The sequence below is a fragment of the Myotis lucifugus genome, unplaced genomic scaffold (genome assembly GCF_000147115.1).
Source record: "Myotis lucifugus unplaced genomic scaffold, Myoluc2.0 scaffold_231, whole genome shotgun sequence".
NCBI lineage: Eukaryota > Metazoa > Chordata > Mammalia > Chiroptera > Vespertilionidae > Myotis > Myotis lucifugus.
In genome coordinates this window covers 653,951-669,438 of record NW_005871279.1, presented here as the reverse complement: position 1 = coordinate 669,438, position 15,488 = coordinate 653,951, and the positions used below count along the sequence as shown (strand labels likewise).

Below are 15,488 nucleotides of genomic sequence, written 5' to 3'. Positions count from 1 at the left end.
ACTGACAAGCACTAGTGCGGTAGATGTGACTTGAATTAAATTGCCAGGACCCATCCGGGTATTCTATAAGTGGGGGGAAAATCCAAATACTTAGAGAGTAAAACGAGTGCAGTCTCAGAGTTCATTCTCGTTCCATTTGCCTGCTGCAGAGCTTATAATTCCTTCATTTTCTATGAAACGGGAACCTGGTCTCTAAGACTTTGGACGGAAAGCTACAATCCAACATTGACCGTAGACAGAATTTTATGAACTGGTTAAAATCTACAGTATTCCCTAATCCACTCGCCCTGCTACATAAATGGCAACCTAAGTGAAATGGTCATTATTTCAGATGCTGGTTTGGTTTATGCCACTTCTACTAGAAAATGGAGCTATTTTGGATGGCGTGGTTCTTTTCTCCTTACCTGCTTCATAGGACGGAGGGAACCAATGGTTTTCCACCCGCTGAATGCTGTCCAATTTTGGATCTCATTAGGTTCGAGTAGGATTTGTCGTCCTAGGAAATTGGATCCTTCATAAGCTATCCACCTATATGAGAGCAGGAAAGAAAGAGTGAGGGACTTCAAAACAAAAGGCAGTCCCTACATTACACCAGCTAGGGTTCCTTCTGTAACATCTGGCTTTGTAGATATTTTAAAGAAAAAACTATGTAATTCTATTTTTTAACAGAAAAAGCAGCGATGATCAGGAAAAAGCCCACTGGACAGGGGCTCAGAAGATTTGGATTTGTTAGGACTCTGGTTTCTCTGCTTCCAAACAAGGTCCCCTCCAGCTCCAAAATTCAGTGTTCCTTTGGGAATGAATACAAAGTCATTTTCCATAACATTTCTTTAAAAAATATATTTTTATTGATTTCAGAGAGAGGAAGGGAGAGGGAGAGAGAGATTGAAACATCAGTGATGAGAGAGAATCATTGATCGGCTGCCTCCTGCACGCCCCACACTGGGGATCAAGCCCACAACCCAGGCATGTGCCCTGACAGGGAATCGAACTGTGATCTCCTCAATGCTCAACCATTGAGCCACACAGGCTGGGCCCTTGGTAAGATTTTAATAAACTATCTCATTATATCTCAATCTAAATGAATTGCACAGTTGAAAAGCTGTGACGGATGGTGCACTAAAGCATGGCCCTCATTACCATCACAGATCAGAGATACGGAATAATATGGGGATTAAACAAAACTAAAAACTTGTCCTAGCCGGTATGCTCAGTAGTTAGAGCATCAGCCCGCACACTGAAGGGTCCTGGATTTGATTCCCACTCAAAGGCATGTAATTGGGTTGCAGGTTCAATCACAGGTGCAGGAGACAACTGACTGATGTGTCTCTCTCACATTGATGTTTCTCTCTCTCTCTCTTTCTCTCCCCCTCTTCCTCCCTTTCACTCTAAAAGTCAATGGAAAAAATATCCTTGGGTGAGGATTAACAACAACAACAAAAAACTAAAAAAACCACCCCCTAAACAAAACCTGCCACTGAGGGTAGGTAGCTGGCTGGCATGACGCAGTATTCCATAAGCCATCTGTAGCCTAGGAAACCTTTCAGACAGCCTTACCTATTCTTTACGCTGTGTACCCATCTCTTACAGAGTCCTGAACAGTGAGAGTAGGTGGACAATAAAAGAAAAGAAATAAGAAGGTCAAGGGAAAATGGCACCAGTTCTCTACAAATGAATGAAATGAGACGGTGCCAAGTCTTCTGAGATGAGTCAATAAATACCAGTTCCACTTAGGAATGTAAAGAAAAGAAATGTATAAAAATGCTGTGAAAGGTATGATAATCAGGGATATGGAATTCAGTTTAGAGTTAAGTGTTAAATAATGTACTGGAATATAATATGGGGGTTATTATACTCAGAGTAAATTAATTTATGTTTAATGAATACCAAACCATGTGAAATGCTTTGCAGAAAATTATAAACTGCTATTACATGTGAATAATGCAAAAGCCGTTTATTTATAACAGTTGACTTAACTTTCAAATCAATTTATATTCTTGGCTTTTTTCTCTTTCATTACCCCCAGATATTTATTTATTTATTTTATTTATGTATTTTTTAAAATATATTTTTATTGATTTTTTACAGAGAGGAAGGGAGAGGGATAGAGTTAGAAACATCGATGAGAGAGAAACATCGACCAGCTGCCTCCTGCACACCTCCTACTGGGGATGTACCCGCAACCAAGGTACATGCCCTTGACCGGAATCGAGCCTGGGACCCTTCAGTCCGCAGGCCGATGCTCTATCCACCGAGCCAAACCAGTTTTGGCAACCCCCAGATATTTAAATATAAAGAATTGATTATTACAAAATTTAAAAGTCACAAGAAATAAAAACAGTCCTCTTCACATTAATCACTGAGGGCTGTGTGTTCCCTTAGTGGAAATTTGGTTCCCAACACCAGCTGTGCAGGAGCAGGGCAGGAGCTGGGCAGAGGGAGGGCAGGAGGAGGAGGAGGGTAGGAGGAGGGCAGGAGGAGGGTAGGAGGAGGGTAGAAGGAGGGCGGGAGGAGGAGGAGAGCAGAAGGGTAGGAGGAGGAGGACAGGAGGAGGGCAGAGGGAGGGCAGGAGGAGGGCAGCAATGCTGGGAGGCAGGCTCAGTCAAACCAAGGGACTGAGCAGGAAATAAGTGCCCTGGAGCAAACAGCTTTAGGAGGAAGGAAATGTCAAATCAAAACACGGGGAACACCATTCGTCTTACAAATAAGTGGCCACTTGTCTTAAGCAGCCAGTGGCCTGCACCAAGCTGCTGTTTAATTAAATTTCCTCTGAAAGGAACATGGGCTCGATGGTTGCAGTCATCTGATGGACCTGCCCTGTGACACGAGCGCTGAGCACATGGCAGCCCTTCCTTCCCAAAGACTCTGCCCAGAAGGCCTGGCCCACTGTCTCCCTGTGAACAGAAACTACTGTGATTACTTGAGAGAGAAGATGAGGAGGAGCGTGTCAGATCCAACACAGCAGCGGAGGGGGAATAAAAGGCACCGCTCTGTCCCCACGCAGTGGCGGAAGCAGGCCGAGGCCTCCTCCCGTACTTACTGTCCACTTTTTATCCACACGGACTGGGTGTAGAAGTGCAGGTCCTTGTTCAGAACCGAGTTCACGGCCTCTTCAAGGTGCAGCTCTCTGCCCTCACAGTGCTCCAGAGCGAAGAGGCTGAGGGAGGGCTCCTCAAAGACCTGTCGACAAGAAGAAGGGAACATCAGCAAGTGCAGGGATCCAGCTCCCCACTTCTTAGAGTTTTCTGCTCTACCCTCTAAAGATGTTCTAGCCAGACCTGCACTGGCGAGATTAATTCTAATAAATAAAAATCAATGGAACCTAAAGTTAAAATTGATGTTTCAGAAAACAATCTTAATCTATATAATAAAGAGCCAGGGTAGTAACAACCGAAAGCTTGACCAAACACCAGAATTCAGTCCTGGGTTGCCGTGGTGACCCAGCACTGACTGGGGCTGCTGCGGTGCCCTGACCCAGCACTGACTGCTTAGGGAGCTGCGGATCAGGCCCGAAGAGAGGCCTGCAGAGAGAGAGGCAGGGTCTGATCCGTAGCCTCTGTGGCAGCCATTGATCAGAACTTGCTTCTCGTTCTCTCCTGGCCTGGCCAACAGTTGGGCCTCCACTTCTCTCTAGGCCTCCACTGGGGCTGCTGATCAGCCCCGCCTTTCTGATCAGGTCCCATTGATAGGCCCAGAGATGTTGACTGGCATAGAGACCGACCAATCAGAACCAAATCTGGGTCAACTGTGAGGAGTCAATGACTGTCTAGGAGGTGGAGCTTTTGATGCTGAAGAGCCAATGGCTGCCTAGGAGGCGGAGCTTTTGATGCTGACTGGCATAGAAACTGACCAATCAGAACCAAATTGGCTGGCAGAGGAGGGCAGTTGGGAGCGAGATCAGGCCAGCAGGAGAGAGAAGTTAGGGATGAGATCAGGCTGGCAGGGAAGGGCAGTTGGGGGTGAGATCAGGCCAGCAGGGAAGGGCAGTTAGGAGCGATCAGGCAGGTAGGCAGAGGCAGTTAGGGGTGATTAGGCAGGCAGGCAGAGAGGTTAGGGGTGATCAGGAAGGCAGGTAGAGGGGTTAGGGGCAATCAGGCAGGCAGGCAGGTGAGTGGTTAGGAGTCAGTGGTCCCGGATTGTGAGAGGGGTGTCTGATCGCTGGTTTAGGCCCCATCCCACAGGGGCCTAAACCAGCGGTCGGACATCCTCCGAGGGGTCCCTGATTGGAGTGGGTGCAGGCTGGGCTGAGGAAAGCCCCCCTCTGTGCATGAATTTCATGCACCGGGCCTCTAGTTTCATAATAAAAATGGACACCTGCTTCCAATCACATGTTAAGGGCTGGTTATGCTGTAATTTGGACATTTTGATCCTGCCAATGCTTTTAGCTGGCAACAGAATAAACATGGAACAGAATGGCACCCTCCTTCCTCAGGAGGCACAGGAGCAGCCACTAAGAACACAGACTTTATGGTTCTAGGTTCTTAAAAACATTCCTAGGAGGGAGAAGGAGGCATTTTTAATTTAGTGATAACAACCCACATGCACAGGGACAGGGGTGACTTCTGCACTGAAAGTGTCCCCCAAATCTTCATGTTAGACAAGAACAGCATCAACATTGCTCTTTTCCATTCAAGACACTATGCTAGGAGACTTCTGGGGGGTGAGAAATCAAAGTAATTAAGGTCTATTTTGTGGTAAATATTTTAAAGTCTCTTGTGAGTCAAAATGTTTTTCTCTATTTTTTTTGTGTGTGGAGTGTGTTCAACATTTATTTATTAAGGCAAATTAATTCTTTTGTTTTTCAAATTTTTGAAACCTTAGGCCAAGCCCTGGCAAGGACGTGGAGAAAAGGGAACCCTTGTACACTGTTGGTAGGATTGTAAATTAGTATAGCCACTAATGGAAAAGTCTGGAGATTGCTCAAACACTTAAAAATAGACCTGCCATGCCCTAACCGGTTTGGCTCAGTGGAGAGAGCGTCGGCCTGAGGACTGAAGCGTCCCAGGTTTGATTCTAGTCAAGGGCATGTACCTTGGTTGCGGGCACATCCCCAGTAGGGGCTGTGCAGGAGGCAGCTGATCGATGCTTCCCTCTCATCGATGTTCCTAACTCTCTATCCCTCTCCCTTCCTCTCTGTAAAAAATCAATAAAAAAAAAATATATATATATAATAGACCTGCCATACAACTCAGTAATTCCACTTCTGGGCATGTATCTGATGAAAACAAAAACACTAGTTGGAAAAGAGACATATGCAGCCCTATGTTCATTGCAGCGCTACTAGCCAAGATATGGATGCCACCCAGATATCCATCAATAGATGCATGGATAAAGAGGAAGTGATCTCTCTCTCTCTCTCTCTCTCTCTCTCTCTCTCTCACACACACACACACACACACACACACACACACACAGGAATGTTTTTCAGCAATAAAAAGTAATGAAATCTTGCTATTTGCAATAATGTGAATGGACTTAGAGAATATTATACCAAATGAAGTATGTATCAGATAGAGAATAAATACCATATGATCCACTTATATGTGGAATATAAAAAACAAAATAAAGGACAATAAAAAAAAGAGAAACAGACCTATAGATATAGAGAACAAGCTGATGGTGGCCAAAAGGGAGAGGATAAGGGACAAAAAATAAACAGGAAATTAAGTAAAAAAATAATGAAAAATAAGTTAACAGGCCTGTTCCACATATGGACAACTGGCGACTTGGCAGGAAGCCCTGAGAAAGCTATGCTACGGGGCTTTGTGCAGGCGCTGTCGGCACTCCCAGCACTCCTTGTTGCAATAAGGAAACCTGAGTGGGTAAAGGGACCGTCCCCAGCCCAGGCGTTTCCCATGCAGAGACAGGATCCTTTCTACCTTTGAGAAAAAAAATAAATTTTGATGAAGAGAAATAAAGGGAATTGACCCATGATAAGGAAAAACAAAAACAAACAAGAAATCAAAGCAAGGCACCATCCTTGTGTTCCAGGCATTACTAACTAGCAGCGAACTTAGGACAACTCAGGTTCTGTAACCTAATTCAGGGGAGGACAGGAGGTGGCCTCTGAGAGCACTCGGTGGAAGGCTAGAACATTTTTAGCAGAAAGGAGTAGGAATCAAGGCAGTTTCATGGATGTGGTAGCGTGTGAGCTCAGGCTATAGGGTGCAATGAATCTGGAGGGGCCAGGACAGAGGAGAGGGAGGGCACTCTGTGTGAAGGGAGGGGGACAGAAACTGCTTGGGGTGTGCTCTGGCGAGGTGGCTCAGTTGGTCGGGTGTCTTCCCATGAACCCAGAGGTTGCTGGTTCCATTCCTAGGCAGGGCAGATGCTCAGGCTTCAGACTCGATCCCCAGTAGGGGAACGTGCAGGAAGCAGCCAATCGACATTATGCTCTCCCATCAATGTTTCTCTCTTCTCCCTTCCTCTCTCTCTAAAAAATCAAACTATTCTTTAAAAAAGAAAAAAAAACTGCTTGGGGTGTGCTAGGGGAAGAGCAAATCGAGCTGTTTAGCTAGATTAGAGTCCAACAAGCCACAGTGTCACCTGTTCCCACTGCTTGCCACTGCCCACTGAGCTGCATGATTCTCTTCCGATACTGACAGGTGGAGACAGAACCGCTGCAGTGGGGAGTCCTCGAAGGCCTGAGGACTGGGGACTAGGACTGGGCTGAGGATCTGTAACTTGGTACATGAGAAGTGAAGCACCAGCAGCAGGCACTGAGCAAGGTCAGCAAAGAACTGACTCACAGCTGACCTGCACATATACTTGCACAAGAGCAAAATGAATTATAAACGTGTTCTTCCTTGCAAAAGTGTTAGGAATAGCAAAGGATGGGGAATGAGTTAAATGTTCATCAAGAGAGGACTGGTTAAATAAATTATGATACATTCACAGAGGAATTCTATATAGCTATACAAATGAGATCTTTATGAAATATCAGTAAGTTTTTATTTTTTTAAATATAATTTTATTGATTTCAGAGAGGACAGGAGAGGGAGAGAGAGATACAAACATCAATGGTGAGAGAGAAAATCATTGATTGGCTGCTTCCTCCACACCTCCAACTGGGGATCGAACCCGCAACCCAGGATTGTGCCCTTGATTGGAATTGAACCTGGGACCCTTTGGTCTGCAGGCTGACGCTCTATCCACTGAGTAAACCAGCTAGGGCTATAAGATTGATTTTTTAGAAGCAAATACTAAGTGAAGAATAGTGTAGCCCTGTGTGGCTCAGTTGGTTGGTTGGGTGTTGTCCCGTGCACCAAAAAGTTGCTGGTTCGACTCCCAATCAGGACACATGCCTGGGTTGCAGGCTTGATCCTCAGTAGGGGGAGTGCAGGAGACAGCAGATCAATGCTTCTCTCTCTCTCTCTCTCTCTCCTTCCTCTCTAAAAAATCAATTAAAAAATCTTAAAAAAAGAAGTGTAAAATAGCATACTTCTTATGTTATCATGATGATAAAAAGGGAAAACTTACACACATGTACACAAGGTGGGGCAAAAGTAGGTTCATATGGAAAATAATATAATTAATAATACAAGTTGTATACTCACAAGTGTAAACCTATTTTTGGCCCCGTTTGTGTACTTGTATGTATATTAAAAATGTTCTTAAAAAAATATAAAACTAACCATGACTACCCTTCAGTAGGATAGGATCTGAGAAGATACAGGGCACAAGTAGGAGCCAAGTTTTTTACTGCATGCCTTTTGTTACTTTTTGGGTTTTAAACCATGGGAATATATTGTTTATTCAAAAATTTACACTGGTAATTATTATGCATATGTTTTCATATATATGTGTGTTTGTGACTACTTTTAAATAAATGGCCTTCAGGAACTGTATCTGGCAACATGAGTGAAGAAAAGAATTGCCTGGCAGGCGTGGCATCAACCTATGAACCAGGAGGTCCTGGTTTGATTTCTGGTCATAGACATATCCGGGTTGAGGGCTTGATCTCCAGTGTGTGATGTGCAGGAGGCAGCCGATCAATGATTCTCACCATTCATGTTTCTTTCTCTCTCTCTCTCTCTCTCTCTCTCTCTCTCTCTCTCCCTTTCTCTCTGAAATCAATCTATATAATAAAAGCCTAAGCGACTGTTATGGTGTAATGACCAGAACTACTGGTTGCTATGATGTGCACTGACCACCAGAGTGCAGACACTCAATGCAGGAGGAGCTGCCCCCTGGTGGTCAGTGCCTTCCCACAGGGGGAGCGCTGCTCAGCCAGAAGCCAGGCTCATAGCTGGCGAGTGCAGTGGTGGTGGCAGAAGCCTCTTCTGCCTCCGCAGCAGTGCTAAGGAGCAGCAGCGCTAAGGAACAGCAAGCCACCGAGCAGTAAGGAGCGAAGGATCCCGGATTGCAAGAGGGATGTCCGCCCGCCGGCTTAAGCCTGACCTCCAGGGGGATCGGGCCTAAGCCAGCAGGCGGACATCCCCAAGGGTCCTTGACTGTGAGAGGGTGCAGGGTGGGCTGAGGGACCAACCCCCTCCCCCCCCCAGTGCACAAATTTCATGCACTGGGCCTCTAGTAAAAATATATTAAGAAAAAAAAGGAAAGAGAGAATGACGTAAAAATAGCAGTACACAGGCCGTCTCTCAGGTCAAGGCAGAGAGCCAGACCTGCCATGGGGGCGGCGGGCATGGAAGGTCAGGACTGGTGAATAAGAACGGCTAGGAAAACCATCCCAGTGAGAAGAGAGACATGATAGACAAAGGGAATGGGTGAGGGAAAGGAGTGAGAAGTGAGAAGAGATATGATGGGGACAGGGTGGGATAACTGGTACAGATAAGGAAACCTGGAGGGGAAAGATGCTCAGAGCTAAGAACTTCACTTGAAGTGAATGTTTCAACGTTGAAACAGAGGCGGGTAATCTTAACTGAGATACTCAGCAAACCTGGACCTCTGATCTGGAGTTGAGGGAAAAATCTAGCGTGGAGACTGCAAGTCTGGGCACTCGAATCTGGGCAATGGCTGGAGCCAGGCGTGGGGTGAAGAGGAAGTGGAAGGAGGACAGAACCACGCTGACAGGGAAGACGGTGGGGCTGATGGAACACGTGGCCAGGCGAGGAGAGCCGGAAGAGAAAACATCACGGAAAGGGGAAAACAGTACCAAATGCTTCTGTGACACTGAGGGAGAGGGTGAGTGTGATGAGGCTGTTCGGGTTGGGCAAGCAGGAGGCAGCTAGTGACCTACAAACGCCTGTTTGAGCGGCTTGTTGGAGATGGTGGTGGAGTCCAGGCTATTAGGGCGGAGGAGTGCGTGGTGAGGAACCGCAGATGGGGTGTAGTCTATTTATTGGGAACAGTCTGAGGAGGGAGGGAGGTAAGCTAGTGGCCTGTGCGGTGCTTGTGAGCGCTGTGAAAGGGGTAGTGCAACAGAAAGGAGCTGAGTAATACACGTCACTAGGACGGTTCTAGGGAAGGACCGAGAGGCCCATCCATCAGTCCGGAACCTCTGATGGGAGTCAGTCCATGAATAAAAGGGCAGGAAAAGAAGGCCACAACATGTTCAGGTTTTAAACACAGGTAAGTGTGTGAGTTCTTTTTGTACGTCATCTGGCAGAGCGACCTGCTGACCAGGAAAGGTCGGAGGCACTGCCCACAGAACTTTCTGCAGTGACAGGATGTTGGCCTGCATGCTCTTCCACACGAGGCTGCTGGCCCCGGAGCTCCTGGCTCCTGTGACCACGGGCCCGAGTTGGTTTTATTATTCATCCAATGTAAACAACCACGTGGCCAGTGCTAGGGAACTGGACCACGCAGAGCTAGGGATTAGAGGAGGCTGGAAAAGAATGTACTGATCACGGGGACAGGGAGGCAGCGAGCTGGGAGCGCAGAGGTGCCAGGAACACTGATTTCCCTCAGGAAATGCCACCAGCCGGTCAGGAACAGAAAGTCAACTCCAGTCCCTGAGTGACCGCAGGCAGGACGGGGCCTCTGCTGCTGCTGTAAGATAAAAGCTGGAAGCGTCCGCCCGTTTATAGAGTCCAGAACAGCAGTGGGTTGGACAGGCGGCCGGCAGTAAGTTACCCAGTGGAACTGGTGCCTGAAAACAAGTGGACAATCATCATCCACAGTAAGCTCCTGGCTCTATTGTTGAACTCTGTCTACATCTTCACCCTTCAGCTTTTAAAAAGCATTTCAGCTAACGTCCTCACCTCTCTACTACTTGTTGAGTGACTAGTTTGTAAGGAAGGGCAGACAGGCAAGGAGCCTGGACAGGCTCATAAATAACCATCAGGGTTTGCAACACTCGCCCGAGCAGGGTTTGCTGGGGTAAGAGCTACAGACACCTACTATGTTGAAGGCATTTAATGGCTGACATGATGTAACTTTTAAATCACAGAGAGGAAAAAGTTAAAAGATTATGAAAATGTGACTGACATGCTAAGCATCATTCTAAGAAAAACAGTACCTATGTGCATTGTCCCTCTTCCTTTGGCAGAATGCCTACAAAGACATTTTTAAAAAAAGGCTATTGTTGTCCTTTAATGCCATAGAGTTCATTCCCAAACTCAAAGGTAATCTAGCAATTCTTTATCTAGAAATTTATATTAAGGGAAACAACAGGAAGTTTGATGGCAGGGATCACAGAAATGGTTTTAAAATGACAGTTCAGGGAGTTTGAGAAAGAACTGCAGAAAATGACTGAGATCACATTTTTATGAGTTTATATAAATTATTAAGGCAGCACTACGAGGCCCAATATACAAAGGGGCAGAGAACATAAACCAACAGCATTAACCAAGGAAAAAATAGGACTGACTGACTCATGCAGCTATCCCACTCTCCATTATTAGCAACAACAAGATATCTTCATGTGGTCCAACCTCTCAAACTTTTTATTTAAGAACACCTAATGTTTCTAAGCTTAAAGTCATTCCCTCCCCGCAGAGGTATCCTATATAATAAAAGGCTAATATGCAAATAGACTGAACGGCAGAACAACCTGAACAACTAAACAACTGGTTGCTATGATGAGCACTGACCACCAGGGGGGCGTGTGTGGAACATGGCTACAGTGGGCTTGGCTGCAGTGGGATGGTGGAGCAGGTGAGCGGGGATGCCAGACCAAGGCGGGGTGCCAGTCGCTGTCATTGGGGCGAGCCTCTGGTGGTTACTGAAAATTCTTTGCTCCTGTGCGCTGCGGTCCTACCTGGCGCTCACACCTGCTGCTGGTGCCAGCCCTGCTCGCACCTGCTGCCAGTGCCGGAGCCACCACTCATACTCGCTGCCGGTGGCTGGCACTGGTCCTGATCACTCGGTGCCATCAGCAGGTGCAAGTGGCGGCTGCTGGCCCTGATTGCCCCTGAGGGCTTCTCCACCTCCTCCTGCTCCTGAGGGGTGATCAGGGCAGCAGCTGCCACTCACACCTGCTGCTGGTGCCAGCCCCAATCGCTCTGCGTCATCCGCAGGTGCGAGTAGTGCCGGCGTCGTCAGCGCATGGGAGCAGCAGGAGCAGGGCTACCAGCAGACAGGGGACTGAGGATGTGGTGGGAGCGCGGAGGACGGGCTGAGACTGCCCCTGTGCCTACTGCAGCCTTGTGGCCCACAATTCCTTTCAAGGTGTACAAATTTGTGCACTGGGCCCCTAGTAAAATATATTTAACTTGATTTTAAACTATTTAAGTTGTTTTAATTTAAGTGGTCTTAATTTATAGGTATACTTAAATTTATAAATACACTTCATTTATAAATGTACTTATAGGTTAGGAAGATTATGAGGGTTGACATACCGTAAGCTCTAATGTGGGGTGCAGTTAATAGGTAATTCAGAAATAAAGAGTGCTGAAGAATTATTCTGTGTTTTTTTTTTTTAAAAAATATATATATTTAATTGATTTCAGAAAGGAAGGGAGAGGGAGAGAGAGATAGAAACATCGAGGATGAGAGAGAAACATTGATTGGTTGCCTCCTGCAGGCCTCCCACTGGGGGTCGAGCCCACAATCCAGGCATGTGCCCTTGACTGGAATCGAACCTGGGAACCTTCAGTCTGCAGGTCGACACTCTATCCACTGAGCCAAACCAGCTAGGGCTGAAGAACTCTTTTAAAATCATATTTTTCTGATGCATTTTCAAACATGAAAGTAGGAAGAGATGTGAACTATTAATAGTATTCGCAACTGAAGATACCATAGTAATCTAAACTATCCAAGGACAATAAAAACCGACAGAATTTAATCACAATTTGAGATTGATAAATCTCTTGGCCTCAGTACATGCCAACTTAGAAAATAGCCAACCATTCGGGGCCAAAGACTCTTCTTAGGTGTCAGCAGTAACGGGACATTCCTCCTGGGTCAAGTCTAAGCCATGCGAAGAGGATACAGCTTCTAAAGGGAGGATGTAGTTAAGCAAAAATACTTGAATACATTTTGTAAATGGACTTGCAATAAGAAAAAAAGAAAAAAAATCCTCATTACTTCTCCTCATCCCATAAACTAAACTAATATTTTAAATGACAACAGTAGTAATAACTAACATAATCCCTTATCTATAGTTCTGAAATCCTAAAAGCTCTCACACCCAAATTATTTTTCCTAATTCATTTGGCAGCAAAACCTGACCCGAATAAGTAGAAGACTACTCATAATATTTATCCAGCTTGTGTAGCTATAAATATATTTTGCTACAGAAATAGCAATGTGTTTAATTATGGGGTGCTGCCCAGAACCTTTCTGGGAGTGTTTTCTTATATGCCATACGTGAACCACGTGATTGTTTAAAATATACAAAATTCCAACTCCCAAAATACATTCAGAAAAGGGGTTGCAGAACTGTATTCACTCATTCAATTCATACACTTCCTTTTGGCGTGGGTACCATTATCGTCCCCACTTCACAGAGGAAGAGCCAGGCACGGGTCACACACAGTACGTGGAAAAGCGGCATTCAAATCTAGACAGCATGGCCCCGAACCTGTGTTCTAACCCCTGCACGATGGTTCTGGCATGTTCCACCAGTGACTGTATCATGTGGAATACTTCCAATTGGCAGGTGTGATATTTATTATCTGAAGCACCTGACTTCATCTTGCTTGGCTGGGCTCTGTGTGTGGCCCCGATCCTACCTACCCCACCAGGTTAACAAGTGTGCCTGCCCCTGAATTTAAAGCTCTGAGACCCTGGCAAAGTACTCTGCTGGAAGGACTACATTTATATCAACACATCTTCAATAGAATTGGATAAAAATTTTAAATCTAAGCAACTACTAATTTTTCACATTTTATAAACTACTCAGACTTGTATTTTGGCACTGTCTAGCTCTTTGAGTTTCAAATCACGGCTTGTATGGAAAAGGGGCTGATAGAGCAGCCATGACTGTACAACCAGACAGTATCATTCACTCCAATCTTTGCCAAATGAACCACGACTAAAAAATTAGAGCAAATGGATTGAATTCAAGGCAAGTAACCATAATGTATACCTCCAATACCATTCCAGTGCAGAGAAATACCAAACAGTGTGCTGGCAAAAAAAGTTATATGTTCTGTTTAGAACAAAATCATATAAACACCTTCAACCTATCAAATTTTGACGTTGCACAACAAATACTAATCATTGTCTATGAGCTGTTGTAATATCGAGTGCTTATCATGTGCTAAAGGCTTAACATGCAATAGCTTACTTAATCCTTACATTTTATTGGAAGAGAAAGTTGAGGCTTAGAGCTGCCAGGTCTCTCGGCTAACACACCCGGTCTGTCAGACTCCCAACCCAAACCCCTCGGCGGTGAACTGCGATCCTTGGGCAGAGCCTCTCTCATTTGGCTCAGAAAGTCAGTCTCATTACAGCTCTACCTTTATAACTGGTCGTCTTCCTTTCCCCCACTTAAAGAAAAAGTTCTAATACATTTTAAAAAGAATAAATAATATATAGATGACCACGTACCCAACACCCAAAAGTAATACATTTTATTTTTACTACTAGAGGCCCGGTGCATGAAATTCATGCACGGGGCCCAGGGGGCGGGGGTGTCCCTCAGCCTGGCCTGCACCCTCTCCAATCTGGGACCCCTTGGGGGATCGGGCCTAAACTGGCAGTCGGACATCCCCCTCACAATCCGGGACTGCTGGCTCCTAACCACTCGCCTGCCTGCCTGATTGACGCCTAACTGCTCCCCTGCTGGCCTGTTTGCCCCCAACTGCCCTCCCCTGCTGGCTTGATCGCCCACAACTGCCCTTCCCTGCCGGCCATCTTGTGATGTGGGCGGCCATCTTGTGATGACATCACGCGATGCCACCTAGGATTTTATTATATAGGATAGTTGTATCTAGTTGTATTAATAAGCAAAGCAGAACAGGTGCAGCTGAATTTTTTTTTAAATTAAATCTTTATTGTTCAGATTATTACAGTTGTTCCTCTTTTTTCCCCCCATAGCTCCACTCCACCCGGTTCCCACACCCCCTCCAGTCTCTTCCCGCATCGCCCCCACCCCTTTCCACCCCAAGAATAGTCAGTCCACTCCCTTTCTATGCCCCTGATCTACACTAATAAAAGAGAAAAATGGTAATTGGCGTACGACCGCTACCCTTCCGATTGGCTAATCAGCGTATCCTTATGCAAATTAACTGTCAGCCAAGATGGCGGCCGGCAGCCAGGCAGCTGGAAGCGAACGTGAGGCTTCCTTGCTCCAGTGACTGCAGACTCCAACGTTCCCCGCCTGACTTTCCGGACTCTGAGCTGGCAGTTTGAAACATTCTAACAAATATAGCCGGCTGGGATCTCAGAGCTGAAGTTATACATTGTTTCGATTATAGAACGGCAAACAAACCAGCAGCGGAAGCCTCAGAGCTAGAGCCAGAGCTAAAGCTAGCCCAGAAGAAAAAAAAAAAAGAAAAAAAGGAGCGGTTGGGAGCTTCCCGCCAGCCTGAAAGCAGCCCTCAGCCCCTCACCCAGACTGGCCAGGCACCCCAGTGGGGACCCCCACCCTGAAGGGTGTGTGACCAGCTGCAAACAGCCATCATCCCCTCACCCAGGCTGGCCAGGCACCCCAGTGGGGACCCCCACCCTGATCCAGGACACCCTTCAGGGCAAACCAGCCGGCCCCCAGGCCTCTATCCTATATAGTAAAAGGGTAATATGCCTCCCAGCACCGGGATCAGCAGAGCCGTGAGGCCTCCTGGCACCAGATCAGCGTGACAGGGGGCAGCGCCCAAACCCCCTGATCGCCCTGCGGCTCTGTGTGACAGGGTGTGGCGTCCCAACCCCCTGATCGGCCCTGCTCTGTGTGTGACAGGGGGTGGTGCCCCAACCCCCCTCCCCCCGCCCACGGGCCCTGCTCTGTGTGTGACGGGGTAGAGCCATAACCTCCCCATCGGCCCTGCCCTGAGTGTGACAGTGGTGGCGCCCCAACCCCCTGATTGGCCCTGCTCTGTGGGTGATAGAGGGCGGCGCCCCAACCCCCTGATCCACCCTGCTCTGTGTGTGACAGGGGGCAGTGCCCTAACTCCCCTATCGGCCCTACTCTGTGCGTGACAGGG

The 15,488-nt window shown here is 46.8% G+C and overlaps 1 protein-coding gene across 2 annotated transcripts in view; it reads right to left on the bottom strand.

The window, feature by feature from the left end:
* The window catches only part of CRYBG3 (crystallin beta-gamma domain containing 3), a 128,535-nt gene that overhangs the window by 8,665 nt on the left and 104,382 nt on the right, over positions 1-15,488 (bottom strand). For both annotated transcript variants that reach the window (XM_014464002.2, XM_006098357.3), the window contains exons 18-19: positions 3,041-3,180; positions 405-528 (exon numbers count right to left, since the gene is read on the bottom strand). In XM_014464002.2, coding sequence (XP_014319488.1) covers positions 405-528; positions 3,041-3,180 — 264 coding nt within the window. The remainder of the gene's footprint in view (positions 1-404; positions 529-3,040; positions 3,181-15,488) is intronic.